Source organism: Rhipicephalus microplus, chromosome 9, assembly GCF_043290135.1.
Source record: "Rhipicephalus microplus isolate Deutch F79 chromosome 9, USDA_Rmic, whole genome shotgun sequence".
Classification (NCBI taxonomy): domain Eukaryota; kingdom Metazoa; phylum Arthropoda; class Arachnida; order Ixodida; family Ixodidae; genus Rhipicephalus; species Rhipicephalus microplus.
Genome location: NC_134708.1, coordinates 19447085 through 19467334, shown reverse-complemented (window position 1 = coordinate 19467334; position 20250 = coordinate 19447085). Strand labels below are relative to the sequence as shown.

Genomic DNA, 20250 nt, shown 5'->3' with positions numbered 1-20250 from the left:
CCCTCTTTTATTTTAAAATGTTCTCGGTCGCTAGCGTCACCTGTGGCGGACGGTGCGACAACGCAACACTTTGCATGGCCTCCGAAACAGTGATGCACAGTTGCAGGTCTCGAACAACTCTCGACTGACGCGCCCCTATGGGCCGCAGATGAAAAACGCTTAGCTGGGTACCGCCCGTCGCCGTTATGATGGATGGATGGATGGATGGATGCTATGAGCGTCCCCTTTATAACGGGGTGGTGACAAGTATGCCACCAGGCTCGACAAAAAAAAAAAAAAAAACCTTTTTTCCTTTTTTTTTTATGTTGGCCTAATGCCTCTACTTCGATAAATTCTATCTTAATGGAAAAAAGGTAAATTTTCAGCTTAAGTTCTCTGCCATTTACGGCACACTGTCCATATTTTATTTTTCCAATATTTATTTTTGTCCTTTCTCTCTAATTTTCTGCCACCAATACTCTAACCTTCTCTTACTTATTTCAATCGCGGGTGTGTTCAGCTTTCCATTGTTGTCCCTAAAACCCAAGGCTTCCTGTAGGCTCGTGCCCAAACGTACACCTGGGTGGATATCTCCACATTCAATCAGAACATGCTCCGCCGTTTCCTTATCTTTCCCGCAGCATGTGCATTGTTCTTCTTCTTTACTGAATCTTGCTTTATAACTACGCGTTCTAAGGCAACCCGATCTCGCTTCAAACAGTAAAGCGCTTCCCCTTGAATTATCGTAAAATGCCTCCCTCCTTATTTCATTTTTGCCCTTTCGGTAGTTACTCAAAGCCGGTTTTTTCTCCATAGCTGCCATCCAGTAAATCCTCTCCGCCTCCCTGACTTTTCCCTTAACGCTCTTTGTTGACATATGGCTCACAATACCAGCCGTATATTTACTAGTGAGTCTTCTAGTTCTTTTTCTCCACTGTGTGTCCACGCTCTTCCTATACAAATAACGGAACACCTTCTCTGCCCATCTACTCTCCTTCATATTTCTTAGCCTTTCTTCGAACCTTATTTTGCTCTGCGCTTCCCTCGCCTCAAAACCTGCCCACCCCATATCGCCCTTTACAGCCTCGTTTGTCGTCTTCCCATGAGCACCCAACGCGAGGCGTCACACAGTCCTTTGATTTACATCCATTCCCGATTGCACCTCTGCCCTCATGCACACCACTGAGTTCCCAAAAGTAAGCCCTGGAACCATTACACCCTTCCACAGACCTCGAAGCACCTCATACCTATTGTATCCCCACAATGCTCTGTGCTTCATTATTGCCGCATTCCTCTTTCCTTTTGCTCTCGGCTGCTGACCCGCAGGTCGCGGGTTCGATTCCCGGCTGCGGCGGCTGCATTTCCGATGGAGGCGGAAATGTTGTAGGCCCGTGTACTCAGATTTGGGTGCACGTTAAAGAACCCCAGGTGGTCAAAATTTCCGGAGCCCTCCACTACGGCGTCTCTCATAATCAAATGGTGGTTTTGGGACGTTAAACCCCACAAATCAATCAATCTTTCCTTTTGCTGCCGAGGCTTTTTCCTGTACCTCCATGTATCTATCACTCTCATTTACCCATACTCCAAGGTACTTGTATTCACTTACCCTCGGTATTTCTTGGCTTTGTATGTACACCGTCTGATCACAGGGATCATTGAATACCATCAAACCACACTTCGTTACACTGAATCCTAGTCCAAGAGCTTCACCTTCCCTTCCGCATATATTCGCCAGCTGCTGTATATCATCTCGACTGTCCGCAAATAAGACGATATCGTCCGCATAAAATAAACCTGGAAGCTTCTGCTCAATCATCATGCTGCCCTGTTTGTGTGACAGATTAAAACCAATGTTGCTACCTTCTAGCGCTTTTTCCATACTCACCATGTACAGCATGAATAACAGTGGGGACAAAGGACATCCCTGTCTCAGACCCCTGCTAACCTCAACGTTCTCTTTGCTACGCATTCCTTCCCACTCTATGCAAACTGTATTTTCTCGGTATATCTTCCTCAAAAGCTGTATACAGTCGTCGCCCATGCCCATTCCTTTCAATATATCCCACAAAATTTCCTGATTAACGTTGTCGTATGCCCCAGTGATGTCTAGAAAAGCCACGTACAAGGGCCTATTCTCTATTTTAGATATTTCTATACACTGAGTGAGAACAAACAGGTTATCGTCTAACCGCCTGTCGACTCGAAATCCGTTCTGAAGTTCTCCCAAAATATCGTTATGTTCGGCCCATGTTTCTATTTTCATTTTTACTGCTTGCATCGCCAACCTGTATAGTACCGATGTAATGGTTAGTGGTCTATACGAGCGAATCTTGTCCTTTTCTCCCTTGCCTTTATAGATTAAGTTCATTCTACTTTGTCGCCAACTGTCCGGTATTTGTCCGTCCTTTAAGCTTTTTTCTACTGCTTTTAACAATGCTTCTTTAGTGTTATGTCCTAGTTCGTTAATGAGGCTAACGGGAATCCCATCTAAACCCGCGGCAGTGCGCTTTGGAATTTTTCCTTCGGCCTTTTTCCAGTTGAAATTATCTAGTACTAGCTCTTCCTCTGTTGCTTTTTCCGCCACACTTTTACTCACCGGGGAGATCCCCTGGACGCTCTTTTGAAACGAATCGGCTGTTACCTTTTGGATGTAACCTAGCGCTTCGTACCCTTCCAATTGATTTCCTCCTTCATCTAGAATATGTTGTTGCGTTGTGACAGACTTCCTACCTAGCGCCTTTATGTGGCTCCAAAAAATCCTAGGCGCGGCCTCCTTTTTTTCGTGTATCTCTGTCATCCAGCGTTCACTTTCACCTTTAATTTTTGCCTCTACCAATTTCTGTACAAGGGATTTTTTCTCCAAATATATTTCCCATATTTTTTTGACTTCGTCCTGCGGCCGCTTCTCCTTTTTTGCCTTTCTATGCTCCCGTGATGCTTCGCGTCGCTTCTCGATCGCCTCCCGGATTTCCTTGTTCCACCAACTTTTTGGCTTCCTTTTTCCTTTCCAGCAAACGGTTTTCTTCTCTTTCCCTATCTCCTTCGTCATTAGATGTAACAGCTCCCTATACTCCCAGTCCTTGCCTGGTATTTCGCCTACTTCTTCCTCGACTCTTGCGGCTATATTTATTATTTGTTTGTCATTTAAATACGAGCTGCCAGACTTTGATTCCATGCTCATATTTTTAGTTTCGTATCCCATTTGTAATGTTATTCGTTTATGATCACTACCCAAGCTGTTAATGCCTTCCTCGTCTATCCTCATTTCTGTCAGTTTGTGGTAAATTCCTTCAGTCATGAGACAATAATCAATACTTGATTGCTTGTTTCCGACTTCCCATGTGATCTGGCCGTCACATTTAGGCCCCGTGTTAACTATCTCCAGACTATGTTGCTCGCAAAGATCTAGTAATAACTTCCCATTGGTGTCTGAATATCCGTCAAGGTCATGTATGTGGGCATTCATGTCCCCTAGAAGGATGATTTCGGCCCCATTACCAAATTCCTTAATATCCGCACTCATGCAATCCACTATCTCCTGATTCTTTTCTCTGCAGTTATTCCCCGTCCACAAGTAGGCTACCCCTAGCCACGTTTCCTTTCCACCTACTGTGCCGAGAACCCAGAGGTGCTCTGAACACGTCTGTTTCACTCTAACCCATTTGGCTCCGCGGTGAATTAGCATTCCTACACCCCCACCTTTCCTTTCCGATATGGTCCTGTTACACCCTTCCCAAACATAATTTTTAATATGTGGTGGCTCTTCCAAGTCTCTAAGGTGTGTTTCTGTAACCGCATACACGCCTATCTGTTCTTTGTTTAACTGCTCCTCAATCTCTAAACATTTTGCCTTCTTTCTGCCACCCTGCATGTTTATGTAACTAATTGCAACACGCGCCTTTTTCCTTTTTCTTTTACCTCTTTTCTGGTTTTTCGCAATTCTACCTGTCAAAGCGTCCTCCTGGTTGTTTTCCCTGTTACGAGCTACCCCGGACTCCGAAGGGCCCGTGAGCCCCCCAAAAAAGCTACTGCGCGTCCTGCCAGTCGCCAGCCCACCTCGTGTCCAAGCCTCTTATCGAAATGAATCTTGTCTCTTTGGAATCCACCCCACCTATGCACTTCCCTGTTTAAATCCACTACCTCGAAACCCTTCTCTCGACTAATTCGCCATATCTCTTTGTTTGCGTCGATTACCGCTCTTTGCAGGTTGACGTTGCGTACTGGTACTTCCGGTACTGTGCATACTACAATTTGCACCTGGGGGGACACGGTGCGCATGTCATCCACCCCTTTCGCCAAGGTCGTCGCTAGTCCTGACGATTCTTTTTTCAGGACGTCATTTAACCCTCCCGCAATTACAACGAGGTTACGTTTGTTAGCTTTAGCTGCGAGTTGTTCACCCGCTTGACTCATTACTGTCCCCAGCGTTTGTCCTGGGAACGTCCCTATCGCAACTCTCTTGTCGCCTTTCACCCTTTCTTTGATTGCCGCTGCGCATCGGACTAAATTTGAGTCACCGGCGATGATGACCTGTTCAGACATTCCTTCTGAAACCTGCACCTGGCTGCCGACTAGGTGACTAGCGTGAGTCACGGCTGCTGGTTTGCTCCCTCCCTCCCTCAAAACTACTTCCCGGTAGCTGGGCCCTGTGGCCAATGTATCTGCCTTTGTCATGCCTGTTTCCCTCATCTCTCCCGCACGGGGGGTCGTCGCCATAATGCTTCCGCCGTCACCTGCTATGATATTGTCGGTCGCGAGCGCCACCGCGCGGAGCTTGTTTAAAACTGAAGGCAGGCCAACTCTGCCGGGAGCGCGAGCCATTCCTCAGGCATCTATCTAGAGGAGGCGTTGGTAGTACACACATTTGCCTAGTCTTTGTACTTGCGGGCGGCGAATCGTACTTGCGGCTTCATTTACTACTGGTTACGGTTTTGTTTTAAAAAGAAAGATTCAACCCTTTTGAACTTAGTGACTTGATTCGAAATGCTAAGCCTAAAAGAATAAGGTCGTGAAGCGCAAACGGTGAACATTTGCTTATTTATGTTTTCGTGAAAAAAAAAACAGCCCCAAGCCACACGAACACACACGAAGCCAGAAGCAGGCCAGAAGTACGAAAATTAAGACAAATGTGTGTACTACCCATAATTCCCATGCTCGCTGAAGCGCCGTGTGTTGCAACTCCCATAGACACTAGCGCCAGAGTTCCCCCTAGTAAGTATTGTGGGATACTCTATGCGCGAGGAGACCGAGGCCGGTGAAATGTAACCCCCTTCCCTTCCCTTCACCTCTCCTTCTCCTCTCGGTGTTGTCACTGCGGCGCGGAAGCGGTGAATTAAAAAAAAAAAAGTGCTGCTGCTCGGTAAATTAAGTGCTCCGTGGCGCCGTCGGAGGCATTCTTTTCTCAGCCACGGCGTTGCGCGACTCGACGAGAGAATTTATTTTGTTTATATATTTTTTTCTTTTCCTTATTTTTGATTTTATATTCCCCATCTTTACCCTGGCTAAAACGCGGCATATATGTTCACCCGCTACAAATGTCAATGCCACATGTTATCATAATCTAAATCGTCGTCGTCACCATCACCTGGACCACCACCACCACCACCGTCACGATCATCACTGTCTGTCAAGTAACACGAACCGCTGTGAAAATTTAAATAGAAAACAATAACTTATCTTAGCAAAACGTTCTATCACTTGAAGCGTGGAAGCTTGGGCAAGTTGGTAGGACATAACCGAATTCAGGAACAGCGCAACCTACAAGTAGTTACTTCGTAACTACGGAAGCGAAAAAACAAGGACAGAAAAGAGCGCTGACTTTCAACAAAGCAACAAAGCTTTGTTGAAAGTCAGCGCTCTTTTCTGTCCTTGTTTTTTCGCTTCCGTAGTTACGAAATAACTACTTGTAGGTTGCGCTGTTCCTGAATTCGGTTCTATCACTTCTTGAAGAATGAGAAAAGAAAAAAGAACAGCGCGTAATGACACAGTCAGACAGGTACACGAGACTGGCACTATATTTTAAAGCCAGCACCTTACTTCTCATCGTGTCGTTTTATCAACGATTTTTTTTCAGTAATTTTTTTTTTGTCGGTGCTGGTTTTCAAAATCAGTTCCGTCACAGGGGCGTAACTAGAGGGCGGCACACCGGTCTCGTCCCCCCCTCCCCCACCCGGGAAATTTTTTCGCCATGGCGTAAAGAGCGAAACGTCATCATTTTTAGTCAAGAGGGCGCACCCCACTCGGAAAAAAAATGTCTCGCTACGCCCCCAATAAAGTTGTTTCACTCACTAAAGAAACAATAAAGTTGTTTCACTCACTCGCTACGCCCCTGCTGTGGCCTGCAGGTGGCTGCGATGCTCGATCAACCGACGACACGAAAGTCGCCGTATCGAGTCGCGGACGAGGCGACTGCTTTTTTCACGAAGGCGAAATGCTATAGAGGCCCGTGCAACTATAGATTTAGGCCCCGCCGCGGTGGTCTAGTGGCTAAGGTATACTCGGCTGCTGACCCGCAGATATCGTGGGATCGAATCCCGGCTGCAGCGGCTGCATTTCCGATGGAAGCGGAAATGCTGGTAGGCCCGTGTGCTCAGATTTTGGGTGCACGTTAAAGAACCCCAGGTGGTCGAAATTTCCGGAGACCCTCCACTACGGCGTCTCTCATGATCATATGGTGGTTTTGGGACGTTAAACCCCACAAATCGATCAAATCAAATCAACTATAAATTTTAGCTATAGGTGCACGTTAATGGAGACCAGATTTTCGAAATTCCGGAGGCCTTCACTACGCGGCGCCTCTCATAACAGTATCGTGATTTCGGGGACCTTAAAGCAACAAGCATCATTTTTGGAAGCACGCTCCAACATTCCAAGCCCCCTCAACCACGCCGAGTTCAAAGGCGATGCATTAGTTTCCTTGCTGCCTTCACTACTCTTCCTATAGGAGCACAATCTCGTCCGTGCCACTTAATCCTTCATAAATCAAGCGGGATATCTGCACTATCGGCGTGCAGCCTATCAGGATTGCGCGATTGTCGGCTTCACGCTTTCATCTCCGCTTGCGCAGTCGGTTAACGCAGAAAACGGAGAGGAATCGGTTTATCGCGCGCAACAGTCACGCGAGACGAAGAGGACCGGGCGTGCGACCGCGTGGCAAAGCGAGGTGTGGGCGACGAATTCGCAACGGATATCTCTCTGATATCGACCAAATCGATAACTCATTTGATCCTGAGGTCACGCGAACATGTATCAGCTGTCGTCGCGAATTCGCGCCTCACTTGAGGGATTCTAACTGGATTCCCAGAGAAGGGAAGAGGGTTAGGGGGGAGACAGAAGGTTAGGTGGGCCGATGAGATTAAGAAGTTTGCGGGTATAAATTGGCCGCAGCAAGCGCAGGACCGGGTTAAACTGGCGGAACATGGGAGAGGCCTTTGTCCTGCAGTGGACGTAGTCAGGATGATGATGACGATGATGATGAGGGTGGGAAACGCCGCGGTAGAAAACATAACGTGCTCCTTCGTATTTCCAGAGGTTGCTCAGGGGGGGGACCTTTAGACGCATCCCTGAAGTAGTGTTTATACCAGAGAGAGAGAGAGAGAGAGCACTTATACTGTAAAGTCAGTAACCGCGCACTTGCCGTCGACCCATGTCAAGTGCGTTCGCCGGCGCTGATAGTGCGTGCGACTGCGGGATGGCGCCTCCGTCTTCCTCGAACGTACGTGTAGTTTGTTGCGATCATTCGTTGCCTTCCTCCCTCTGCTCTCATCTTCCTGGGCGGGTCGCGCTTAAATTTAGACGGCGGTGCCGCTTGTCGCGCCGGAAGGACGCGTACGGCACCGTCGGTGCGTTGAAAAAAGCGTCCCCCCCCTTTTTTTTTTTCTTTAATGCCACCTTTACCTTTCTACTGGCGAAGATTAACTTCATGCCTTTATGGAAGAGACAAATAGCGAATCATCGCCGAGAACTCTTCTCCAGTGCGTCCCGTAATGGCCCGAACGCGAAAAAAAAAAAAAAAAAGACGACGTGTCCGCCTCGGCGGGTCATGTCATGTCTACAGTGCTCGGCCGTTGACCAGGAGGTCGCGGGTTCGATTCAGGCGATGCCGGCGGTCGCATTTTCGGTGGAGAGCGAAATGGTAGAGAGGCCCGTATGCCGTGCGATCACCACCAGGTGGTCGAAATTTTCGGAGCCTTCCATCCCTTGTGATCGTGTCGTGGTGTTAGAACGTAAAGCCCGCGTTATTATTAGTACCAAAGGGAAGTGGAAGTGAATGAAGTCTCACCGGTGTGGTATCGACGAAAAAAAAAAAAAGAAAACTATTTCGCCCCCTACTTCATCCACTTTAACACGTGGTTCACTTTTGAATCACATTTTTTTTTAATTCACGTACCTTATATACATGTACGGTTCGATATCGTTTACAATTACTTGGCGACTCCTGAATTTCAATTCGACTCTTGTTCGACGTACGTCGCCTTATGTGTGTGTGTGGGGGGGGGGGGGGGGGGTAAGTATATTTGTTATAGAACTTACGGCTATCGCTCGATTGCCGAGCCGAAGAAAAGTCGCGGGATCGAATCCCAGCTGCGGTGGCCGCATTTCGATGGAGACCGTGGTTTCCGTATTGTGGTTTCGGGATGTAACACCCCTGCAGTGATTAAATGATATGTCTTCCTGGGCCTGCATTATTCTTCAAGAGCAGCAGCGTAACGGGAATATGATGGCAACAATATGATGAGTAGGAGCAATCATAAGGCGTGTGAAGGGTTCCCCTTCATGAGGGGGAGGGCAAAAATTCGTGTGCCACCCCCCTCCCATTTTAAAGGCGTCGTCACACGGTCACCCTACTTTTCGTGGTTTTCAGCGAAAACTAGAAGTAAAGGGTATATCATGCCTATATAAATACGAAAAGTGTGCCTTAAAAGAATATTTCAGTTGCGAAACAAGTCATTGAAGCGGCCGGTCGTAAACTCCGCCCTCCGCCAGCGACTGTCATTTTGCCATGACGCGCGTGACGTCATGAGCCGGAAGGAACGGAGTCTTTCTAATGAAATTCAGCTGCTGCAAATCGTTTAGTTTCGATTCCAAGCTGGAGAAATTCCAAGTTATCTCGGTTTCACGCTCGGCTGACCACGGACCGATATCGTTCGCTGGAATGCCGACGCTCGAACGGCAATAATCGCTTGTTACGTCACTGCTCGCGAGTGTACCATGAAGCCAGGCTATCAGGCAATCCGTGTGTTTATAGAAATGTTGAGCTGTAAACTGGGCGCTCGACCGAACGCGCTGAAATCCCGCCAGCTTGTTTGTGAACGCGCAAGGATAGCAAACCGGGCATGGGCCTGGTTAACCTCCCTGCCTTCTCTCTTGTTGTTCATCCCCCCCCCCCCCCCCGCAAGGATTAACCCATTAGCCCAGGAGGTCGTAGCAGCTCACTTGGCCAATTAGCTTCGATCATTGGCGAAATCTAACAACATGGCGGATTTCGCCAATGTCCAGAATAGCACCCCAGATTGAGGTGGGAAATTTGTTGTCATGGCTCCTCGAAGTCATTGCATGCGGCAGACTGCGCCACCTTCTCCGGTGACTAAGAATGTCTCCCCCTTTCGCCCCCCCCCCCCCCCCTGTAAGCACGCCTATGAGAGTAATAGGAGTACGGCAGAAATTGTATAGTAATGAATGTTGACGGTAACATCCAAAACTTGTTTCGAGCAGCGGCGTTCCCTAGCCCGCTGCCATGTCTACTCGCGTACAGACGGCACTCGTTAATAGACAGTTATAGTATACCAGGTACCGGGCGTACCGTGATACCGGAATCGAAGTGCGCATGCGCAGATACGTACGGTACCCGTACCGCTTACCGTACGCGCGGTATTTTTCAGATTTAAAGTCACCGGGGTAGCGTAAGCGTACGTAGTGTACGTAAACATGGTGGCGCTCTCGGACGCCCGCTTCGAAGTAATTGTGGCGTAGTTGTTGAGAGAGTCACCTTGTTCGCAGCAAACGGCTGTTTTAAAGTGGCTTCGCTTGCCTACAGCTAGCTTCGGTGACCGAGTATCACGAGTAAGTTGGCTTTATTTTTTAGATAGCTTCCCATTTCGAACGCTTCTAGGCCTAACCATCAGATCGATGTAAACAAATCGGCAACATAATTTGTTTTTCGTGTTTGATGCGTGGTTGGTATTTATTTGCTTTCATTATTAGTAAAATAAACTAGTAAAAATGCTTCGCGTGATGGCATAGGCAAACATTCTCGTTTTCTTTTTTCTTTTCACTGTCTTTAACTTATTAACCATTCGATAGGTGGCGCCACCGTCCCCGTTGGGGCACGTAAACCAGGTAAATGCTGTCCCGCTAAACTATAAGACGCGCTGTCCACAACGAACGTTTGCTGCGCGGTAACGTCGTTCCCTTAACCTCCGCTATCACGTTAACCGTAAACTATAACTGTCTAATGTTTGCTGAGAATGACTAAACGTTGGACGAACGTAGCAGGCCAGCAATAGAGAGTTTTTGTACTGCGTACGCTGCGTACGTGGCGGCGTTGCGTACGTAAGGACGCCACGTTCTGCGTAGTGCGCATGCGCAGACCGCAACGCGCACGTATCGCGTTACGTACGCAGCCGCTACGTACGCACGCATGAGATGCGTGCGTGCGTACGTATGAGCTGATCGCGCCGCTCTCGAACAAGTTCGCGACAGCGCGAGACTTCGTTTTGCAAAATGGCGGCATCGAAGGCAAGAGCTCTGTGGCTTAGAATATGTCCCTAATCTGGCTATAACACTTGGATTGGCTCACATTGGCTGTCAACAACACGTGCTTCTATTTTGATCTACCAGATGACGCTACACGCTTCACGCTCATTACGTACGCGGGTACTCCGGCGTACTAAAAGCCGATTAGTGGCAAACGACGCCACGTAACGCAAGGCGCTTGCGTGATGCGTACGTAGGACCATTCTGCAGTACTAAAACTCTATTATCTCCGTGGTGTGTAACAACACGAATCAGTTGCCACGTGTGCCCGGTGTGTGCCGCCGCGCTTTCGGTTTTCTACACGCGTGCGTCATCGCGCCTGCTGAGTCACGCGCAGGCGACCACGCTCACCACCAACACCGCGGCGTGTCATGACCGTATAGTGTTTTGCGGGAACGAGGCTTCACGTTGCCGTGCGGGGTCGTTTTGCGGCGAAGGGACATCGCGATGGAAAGACGTTGCGCATAGGGCGGCGATGTGTGAGCCTTCTCTCGCGATGGCGGGTCTGCGTGCGCTGTCGGGAGTGTGGCAGCTTGGGCTAGTTTGGTATGGCATGACGATAGTCATAGCGCGAGAACAAAACGACGACACAGAGACAAGAAGTACACGAAAGACACGAGCGCTAACTTCCAACTGAGTTTATTGCGCAGAGCGCGAAAATATATAGAGGAGACAGTAACCATGTCACAAAAGCCATATGGCACAAAGAGCAGAACATGAGTAAGAGAAAAACAAAAACAACAGTTATCTTTAGTTTTCTGTTTCGTTTTCTTATAGATTTTTCTTTGCCGTTTTTCTGTGCTTTTGTTTTTTGTGTTTCTCTTACTCATGTTCTGCTCTTTGTGCCATATGGCTTTTGTCGCATGGTTACTGTCTCCTCTATATAATTTCGTGCTGTGTGCAATAAACTCAGTTGGAAGTTAGCGCTCGTGTGTTTCCTGTACTTCTTGTCTCTGTGTCGTCGTTTTGTTCTCGCGCTATAACTATCGTCAGGCTGTCGGGAGGTGTCTGTTGAAAACACTTCCCCCCCCCCCCCCCCTCCTTCCCGGGGGTGTTGTCAGAAAGCGCGTATAGCAATTACTTGGCATTTTTTTATTTAAGGAACACACGATAATAGTAGACAGCATTAATCTACCCTAGTAGACCCGATCAATTGCTTAGCCGAAACTATCGCCGACGTTGTCTATCGCTATCCTCAGAGGTATGGTTGGGCGAGGCCCCGAAAAGGTATTTTTCGGGCGGGGGTCGCTTGTTGGAGACCGTGACTATGTTAGAAAAACACATATTTTAATTATTTATTTTCAGTTAAACACCATCTCCACTACATTTTACGCAGTTGCGGAGCCAGGTAGGGGAAAGGGCTTGCCCCCCCCCCCTCCTCCTGGTTCCGCGCCCGAGTGTGGTTATGACTTATAACATTGTGGATGTTCACAAAACATTTGTTTGCAGTTTTACGACAGTGCTGTTGCCGTGACCATGTAGTGTCGCCACAGATTCTTGTTGTCTTTCGATTCCGAAAGCCGTCCGCCTCCGGTGGGAACTGTCGTAGGGGTCCTCGGCTACTGACCCTGTAAATGGTCGCGGGTTCGATTCCGGCCGTGGTGGTGGTCGTATTTCGACGGAGGCGAAATGGTAGAGACCTGTCTACTGTGTGATGTCAGGGCACGTTAAAGAACACGAGATGGTCGAAATTTTTGGAGCCCCCCCACTATGGCGTCTCTCATAATCATATCTTGGGTTTTGGACATTGAACCCCAGATATTATTATTATTATTATTATTATTATTATTATTATTATTATTATTATTATTATATCTAAAATGAAGTAAAAAGAAAGAAACACACGTAGCTGTCTCTCATGTAAAGGGCAGCTTAACAGATCTATGCATACAGAGTGCAGGAATCGAGCAGAGGAATGAAATAGTAGACTGGAGGGGGGACCTGCAGGACGGTGTTTTACAGTAGTCCTCCGCTATAAGGACTGTCCGTTTCAGCGCACACTGATGGGATAGGGCTCGCAACAGCAGTGGTGGTCCGCCCATCAATCGAACGCTATCCATTCAGCACTGGCTGAAACCTACGGTGAGCGCTTAGTGGACTCTTGCCGAATTTGACCATTGGGCGTTTGTCTTGCGGTGTCCTGTTATACAAGGTAGCTGGACAAGCGGGACGCAGTCAATGCGTCGTCGTTTCTGTTCCCGTGCTACGTCCGTGCCGAGCCTCAGGCTAGAATCAACAACCGCAGCGAACGATTCGGCGCTTTCAAATGTGTCTCACGCGGTTGCACCGTGGACGTAGTGACCAGTGCTGAGCCGCAGCGCGCACCCTCGAAGACGTCGAAAATTACCGGTGGCCGTCAGAGTCCCTGTCAAAGGCGCAGTGCGCTTCTTGTGTTGCGTGTTCTTCGTGAAACGGCAACAAGAGCCTGTGAAAAGAACTAAACAAGCGTATAGGCTCGCAATAATAATATGTTGTGTTTTACGTGCCAAGACCGCCCAAACGATTGTGAGGCATGCGGAAATGTCGACCAACCTGGGGGTTCCTGAACGCGTATCTAAATTTGAGCACATGGGCTTCTATAGCACTTCGCCGCCATGGCAGAGCGTCCGCTGCGGACTGGGTACCATGCCGCGACCTTCGGGGTCAGCACTCCGGCGCCATAAATAGACCACCGCGAAGGGTTCAGCGGGACTGCAACAGCGAACGTGACAAGTGTGCGAGGTTAATTGGCGTGACAAATGGAGCGATGACGTGCTGTTGATGACGATGGCAGGTCCAACCTTGTTCTATAAACATTGGGCAGGTGAGAAGAGGAGGTGGCCATCGCTTCAGCTATCGGCCTAAGCAGTTCTTTCTTGTAACGAGTCGTCCGAAAATGACCCATCACAGCTCGTGCGTACACGCACGACTAGAAAACGCGCACGCCGCTCCGTGAACGCACCTTGCCTTTATGAATGGGCGCGGGCCAAAAAGGGGTTTTGCTTTCGTGCGTTGCGTCCGACCGCGTTTGATGCAGATTTTTCCCTTTTTCGCTCCGCTGCGTCGCCGCCTCTTCATGAAAGACCGTCGACCCACGCCACCACCGCCAACGCTCTTGCTTTCGGTCCAGGCCAGCCTTGCCGGCCTTCCCGGCAACCGGTCCTGCCCTCAAACACCGCCGTCGCCCAACGTTTATAGATACTTTTTCAGTTCCGCAACTCCTCGCGCCGCGCCCAGGGAGAAGGCGGCCGGCCGCCGCACCCGCCACCGCAGCGCTGCAGTCGCGCCTTGCGCTAGGAGAGCGAGAGTCGTCTGCTAGCGCGAAGGGTGTCGCGTGAGCCTTTGCGTGCGCCCGAGTGAGAATTGTGCGAACAGTGTACTTGGTCTTTACTCTCGCTATTTAACAGAGGCCACGCGCTTTAATTCGTGCGCGTTGTATGACTCACGAACTTGAAAAAAAGCCTGTACGTACTTCGCAGGCATCCGTTTTGCGCAGTGACAAAGTGATCGCTTCACCCTGCGCCTTCCTGTGTCCATTGCATCAAGACCACATTAGTAGTTTACAATTCAGCGCGCTAAAAGAAATAGAAATCTTAAACTTATAGCACTCGGGGTTACGTAACATGAGGACTTGGCGACTAGTAAATTTTGTTGGATGAATGAAACACTGCTATTCGTCTTTTTTTTTTTTTGCGGTGGGAAAACGCCTCACGAATAGATCGAAAACTGACGTACACATTTCATTACACGTACACGGCACAGATTTGTCGGCAGGTTTACTGCGAAGTTCGTTAAACTAGCTTTGCCTTCTTGCGCTCTCTCTGTGCCCGAACGGCACTGCTGTTCTCCAAGCATTTGGCTCGTGCGAAGAAGTGCATACGAGTTGTTAAATAAAAGTGAATTGTTTGAGCAGTAAGCTGATTAGCATGCTCGGAACAGCCAACAATATTTGTGCCTCTCTTCAACTTCACCTCATCAATTATGATACACCCATATGTTTGGTTATCTGGCTTGCTTGTCATTTGGAGCTGGATGCTTTCAAGAGCGAACTTGTTCAAACCGTACTCGCACGGAAGTCCTTTCAGCAGCTGCACGAGACGGCTAGTACTTGGGAGGGGAAGAGCTCTCATACTTGAAAGGGCATTGTAGCCTTTCGGACTTGTTAACCGCAAAAGCAAACAGACCATCAGCCAGTCCGCTGTGTATCTGTGGCCACGAGGCGATTTCGCTGCCTGCTGCATCACTGCTGCCCGAACAGCCATCTTTTGTACTTCAGGCAAATCTTTAATTATATCATCCAGAGTCGCCGTCAATGCGTTCTTGAGCTTCTCACTCAGGTGCTTTACATCTGCTTTCTTTCGCTCTCGTGCGGCAGTGGCACGAATTAGCCGCTTTCTCAGCGCACTTGCTGCCACGGGCACCTTTCTCTTTGATCGTGTGGACGTTGCCTTTCGCTTTAAACTTTTTGTCAAGTTGGCACATGCAGCACACACTTCTTTATCTGCGTCAGTCAGAACGGCGCAATCGTTGTGATGAAGCCTACCTCCAACTTTTTTTGTCACTCTGCTGGAGTTGGTGACATCGATAAGAGGGCAACCACGGCAAAATTGTTTTGCGTGCACAATTTGTACAATCGCTTCCACATCTTGCGCAGAAAATATGTTAATCTCTGCATCCCAGCTGCGCAACAGTCTTCCATTTGCATGGATGACGTACGTGAGGTCCTCGTGAATCGCGACGCTCTTCAGGATCGCGTAAACATCGTCCTTCATTCCCGCCTTGTAAAAGATAACCTGCCGAGGTTTACCAGTGTCCTCCTCAAGGTCCGCCATTCTCCAGTTTTTCGGAAGCTTTAAAGATGAGCCGTTTTCGACAATCTGTGCGAAATCAATGTCGTGCACGGGATCAGGAACTTCTTGCTGGTACTCATCTGATGGCGTAGCAACAAGTACGACTTTGTTGGGTAAGCTGGCCCTATCCTTAGGCGACCGCCGCCTCTTTATTGTTTTTGACAAATAGCTTGGAACATTCGGAAATTGACACGGCACGGCTTCAGGCTGTAATGCCCAACAGCCGCGGTCTATTTCAACAACCTGGCCGTCAATGACATGCTTGTAAGTCTTCACAATGTCATGTTGCATAAAATGCACGTCACACACTTTGCATGTCTTGCTCAGAAGTTTATCGGCGCGGGGAATAGCTCTCACCCACCTTTCAAGCAGCTGCGGATCGGACGGCGGTGCAAAAAAGTGCCGCTTTTCTGGATTGCTTTTGTACCCGCTGGTGCAGCCGGGCACGAAGCAAGTTGGCATCGTAAAGCTTGGCAGCTCCGAGACGTCCTGTGGCCGGTAGTGCTAGGTTGTCACAATTCACAGATGATCGAAGTCTTCGAGGATAACCACGTGCGCGCACGGTCACAACAACGAGAAAAAAAAAGCGCGATGACAGCCGCGCACGCGGCCAAGCAACTGCGGGGAGGAGCAACACCGGCAACACGTGCGCCCGCGACAGCGCAACTCGCGACTGTGGCGCCATCTCACTGCCCGGGTAAAACCGGCGGCCGCCTGCGGCGGCGGAGTTACGGAACTGAAAAAGTATCTATAAACGTTGGCCGCCGGTGCATACCTGGCGTACGGCAAATCGGCTCTTTTTTATATTTTTTTATTATTCGCGGGATTCATTGGGGCGCTCGCTGCTTGCGCGCGCTCGCGGCGAAATAAGCTCTCACTTGACACTTCGTCGGCACCTGCGTTCGGGACGACGTTGTTTCTTTTTCGTCGCTTTCGACGTATCGACATCGACACCGCTCCCGCTGTAACGGAAACGCGGTTCGTTGTTACTTCGGCACTTCGGTTTTGTTTCTTTCTTTCTTTCATTTTTTTTCCAATTGCGCGTACTTGTGATCGGAGGACCCATCTCGTTCGGCTCCCGAGAATCGCGTGGGGGGCAGTCCACCGTCCTTTCTTTCCTCGGGTCGTTTTTTCTTCGAAGTGTAAGTGGTGGTGCGCGCGCGCTCGACTGAGCCGCCGCGCTTGCTTGCTTGCGCCTCGATCGTCTCACTCACTCGCGAAGTCGCCGCCTGAATGGACGGATAACAACGACGGCGTACTGGTTTGCTCGCTCGGTGCGCCGATGCCCCGATTCTTTTACCCGTTTGTAGCTCGCGTGCTTGTACGCGCGTGAAAGGAATAAGCAGCATCGCCCCGCGAATGTCATCACCGGCAACTTTTTACTGCTCTTCGAGATTTCTCGCGTCGAAGCCGCGCCGAGGGAGTCCAGCTGAGTGAGGTGTCCACGTGCGAGTGAGTTTCTACGAAGTGAGTGGTCATCGTCATCTTCCGTGAAACAAGTGGCTGGCATTGTGCTGCCGATTTAATGAGTGCGCGCGCTCCCGAGCGCGTCTTTCGTTTGTGTGATTCGCTGGTGCGAGTGAGTTTTGGATAGCCAAGAAGTGGTGGTGGTGGTTTGTGCGTGTGGGTGCGCGGCGCTCAAGGATAACTTCGCTGCAGTTTCACCGAAGTTGGCGCGTATTTTGTGTCCTCTTTCTGAGGTTTTGTGTTTCTGGAACAGTCTGCACTTCTATGGCGGGTCGGTTCCCGACGTTCTCTGCGGGTGAGTGATGTTGAACCGTTTGCACCTGGAATGTGCGAAGATAGCCGAAAGTCTTACGTTGACGAAGAATGTTTGCGTTCCTGGTTGTGCAGCGTCCGTTTACTCGGCAGTAGGACCGGCGATGCTTCGATGAATCCGATGTTAATACTGTGCATTGATCAGAGATTCGCTGGTGACAAGGTTCATACGTGACATTGAACTACAAGGTTCATACGGCAAATCCAACTGTTTGAAACGTCGACGTTACCCTCTGCAAACGCCCCTCCGTCCATCAGGGTACGCTGACTGATGTCTCTTGTTCTGAAAATTGTTGAACTGGAAAGTGCACCAGTATGTTTGACTGGACTTGCTGGAGCATTATGAAAGTGTACAAGACAACGTTTTGAACACGCCCACTTGAAGACCAGGCTCGACGCCGTCGTGATGCATACTAGGGGAGCCGTTTGAGAAAAACCACAAGGGACGAAGGTAACTTGCTCTTAAAAAGTACTGCACCGAATAAAACGCACGTCCTGAGGACTTCTCGAAGGGGCCGTACGTCTTGTCTCAAGTTCAAGACGTAAACGGTCGCCGTTTCTGTATCTTCCGAAGAGGGCCACTTGAGGACTCGAGTGTTCGTACGATATACTGGAAGGACGCTGCTCGCTTCTTTTCGGTCACCGAAAAAAGAAAGAGACAGTGTTTTTACTTTCGCTACGGCCACGGCGCTGTTTGGATTGAGAACCGTTACGCTTGAAGTGAGCGTGAGATAAGCGATTATATACCGCCTTCCATGTTTGCTCAGTAGTCCTCGCAGAACTGCGGACCACTGGCGACGTGACTGTGTGTGTGTGTACCGGCGCTGTAAAGGTTTTTCACTGCTGCCGTGTGGGACAGGTATGGCCAGCGGTCTCTCTCAAGACGACGTCTCGGAGCGCACGACTTCAAAAGAGCGGCGAATAACCGTGGCGCACAGGACTCCGCTCGTGCTCGAAAAGAACTCGTTGTTTCCCGTCGACTGTGTGAAATCGCTGTGTCGAGACTCGGAGACCTCGAGCTGGAAGGCGACACGCAGCGTCATCGGCACGTCCCACGAACCGACTTGTCTTCTGGGTGTCGTGGAGGTCTTCAAGCGAAGTGCGGCAACGTCGCCGATGTTATAAGCTTGGACGTTCCGCAAAACAGTCGCGAGCCCATTGAAGTGGGACGTTATTTTGTACGGAAAGACCACCCCTTGCATGGTGTCGCAGTGTCAAGGCTTGGAGACTTCGACGCGACATTCCAGGTGCTACAACATCATCGCTACGTCCCACCACGCGACATCTGTTGTCTGCGTCGTGACGGTCTTCAAGCTATAGGTGCGGCAACGTGAGTGGTGGTATATAAGCTAGACGTTCCTGTAAAACGAGGAAGCCTATATTGGAAGTGACACGTTCTCTTCACGGAAGGACGCCGGTGGGATTGGAGTCGACGTTCCAGGATTTCCGCGCGGGATCGCCAGGTGTGGTTCATTGTTGGTACACATCGCTTCCAGGATATGTGTGTCTTGCGACGCCCTTTTAAAAACAGCGCAGGTTTGCCAGGTGCCGGTGGGTCAGTATGCGTGATACATCGCTCGTGGTGTGTGTTCTTGAAAGATTGCCATCTTGTCACAACGTGACGACGTGGCATTGGACGTCGGTTGGAGTCAACGCGTAAAAGACATCACGGCAGCATGGTATGGGTGACGATGACGCTGGGATGATTGGCACCTACCCACTCAAAGGCACCGACTAATAGTCGGGCGGATCGTATAGTCTTCCGGGAAATCGAATGTCTACGAAAAAGAGAGCGTGCTTCTTCGTCTTCTGTAGCGAATGCGCTCGTCTTAATCTCGATTTCGGTGGCCTACTCGACGCCGGACTGCACTGAACGCGGTTTCCATGGTAACCCCGCATGCGTGTATACGCACGGTGAGGGTAGCGCACGTTAGTTGCCATACGTGGTCGAGAAACCGTGGGCCTTGCCGTTTTAGCGAAATCCTCGAAGAACGGAAGAAATCGTGACGACTGGAACGGTATGCTGTTGTAGGGACGTTTGTGGCAGGTCTGGCTTCGTGCCTGTGGTATATACTAAACGCGCAGTGTCACGCGGAACTCTGACCTGTGTGTCGTAAAACACGGATGTGCCATGGTCCCTTTTAATAACCAGACAGAGCTGATAAAGGGATTGCGGCGTCCAGATACCGGTCTCTATATATGGAGTGCGCCTTGATGACGGCTTCGTGATACCGAACTCTCTCTATGGCTTCCGTATCACCTGACGCGTGGTGTGATATTGAACCGGATTCAACGGCATCCGTATTTCGCGAGTCAACTGCAGACCCCACGCAACCGTTTGACACAGAACTGTTCGCGCGAGGATTCTTGAAAGGAGACCTGCCCTTCAAACGCCGAGGCTGTGCTAAAAGGTATACTGTGAGATTCCTCGCTACTCGTCGGCACGTCACACATGTGTGAGTTTGGACTGCTTTGAAGGATGCCCTGTATGGTTGGATGTCGTGCGTGTAACTGAACTGATCAGTGTAACGGCGTGGTTCGCGTTGTGCGTGGCTTTTTTTACTCTTCTTCGGCATGCCATGACATGCTCGGCTGGTGCCGGCTGGCCTGTTGCTGCTGCTGGAGTAACGACTCTGCTAACTGCTTCATGGGGGCCCATCAGCGCGGATTGGCCCAGCGCAGCGACGAGAAGACCGATTCGCTCCTCTACTGGCGTCCGCCGTCGTGTTTCGTCAGGTACTACGTCGCATTAATTCTATACACCGTACCGGATGAAACCACTTTATTTAGAGCGGGGGGGTCTCGAACGCGCTATATACCCGCGGAACGTCCGCCACTGGCCCGGACCGCACACGACTGTCTTATCGCTAAACCATAGCCGTATACAGTAAAAAACTATTACTCCCGC

General features: G+C 49.8%; 1 protein-coding gene across 7 annotated transcripts in view; it reads left to right on the top strand.

Annotated features, from left to right (window-relative positions):
• Fak (protein tyrosine kinase 2 Fak) overlaps positions 1-20250 on the top strand; it is a 91182-nt gene that overhangs the window by 25376 nt on the left and 45556 nt on the right. For 6 of the 7 annotated variants that reach the window (XM_075873246.1, XM_075873249.1, XM_075873248.1 and 3 more), the window contains exon 1: positions 19459-20078. The exons of the other annotated variant lie outside the window; for it this stretch is intronic. In XM_075873246.1, coding sequence (XP_075729361.1) covers positions 19927-20078 — 152 coding nt within the window. In that variant the 5' untranslated portion in view covers positions 19459-19926. Of the gene's footprint in view, positions 1-19458; positions 20079-20250 lie in introns of those variants that run through there. 7 annotated transcript variants of the gene reach the window in all.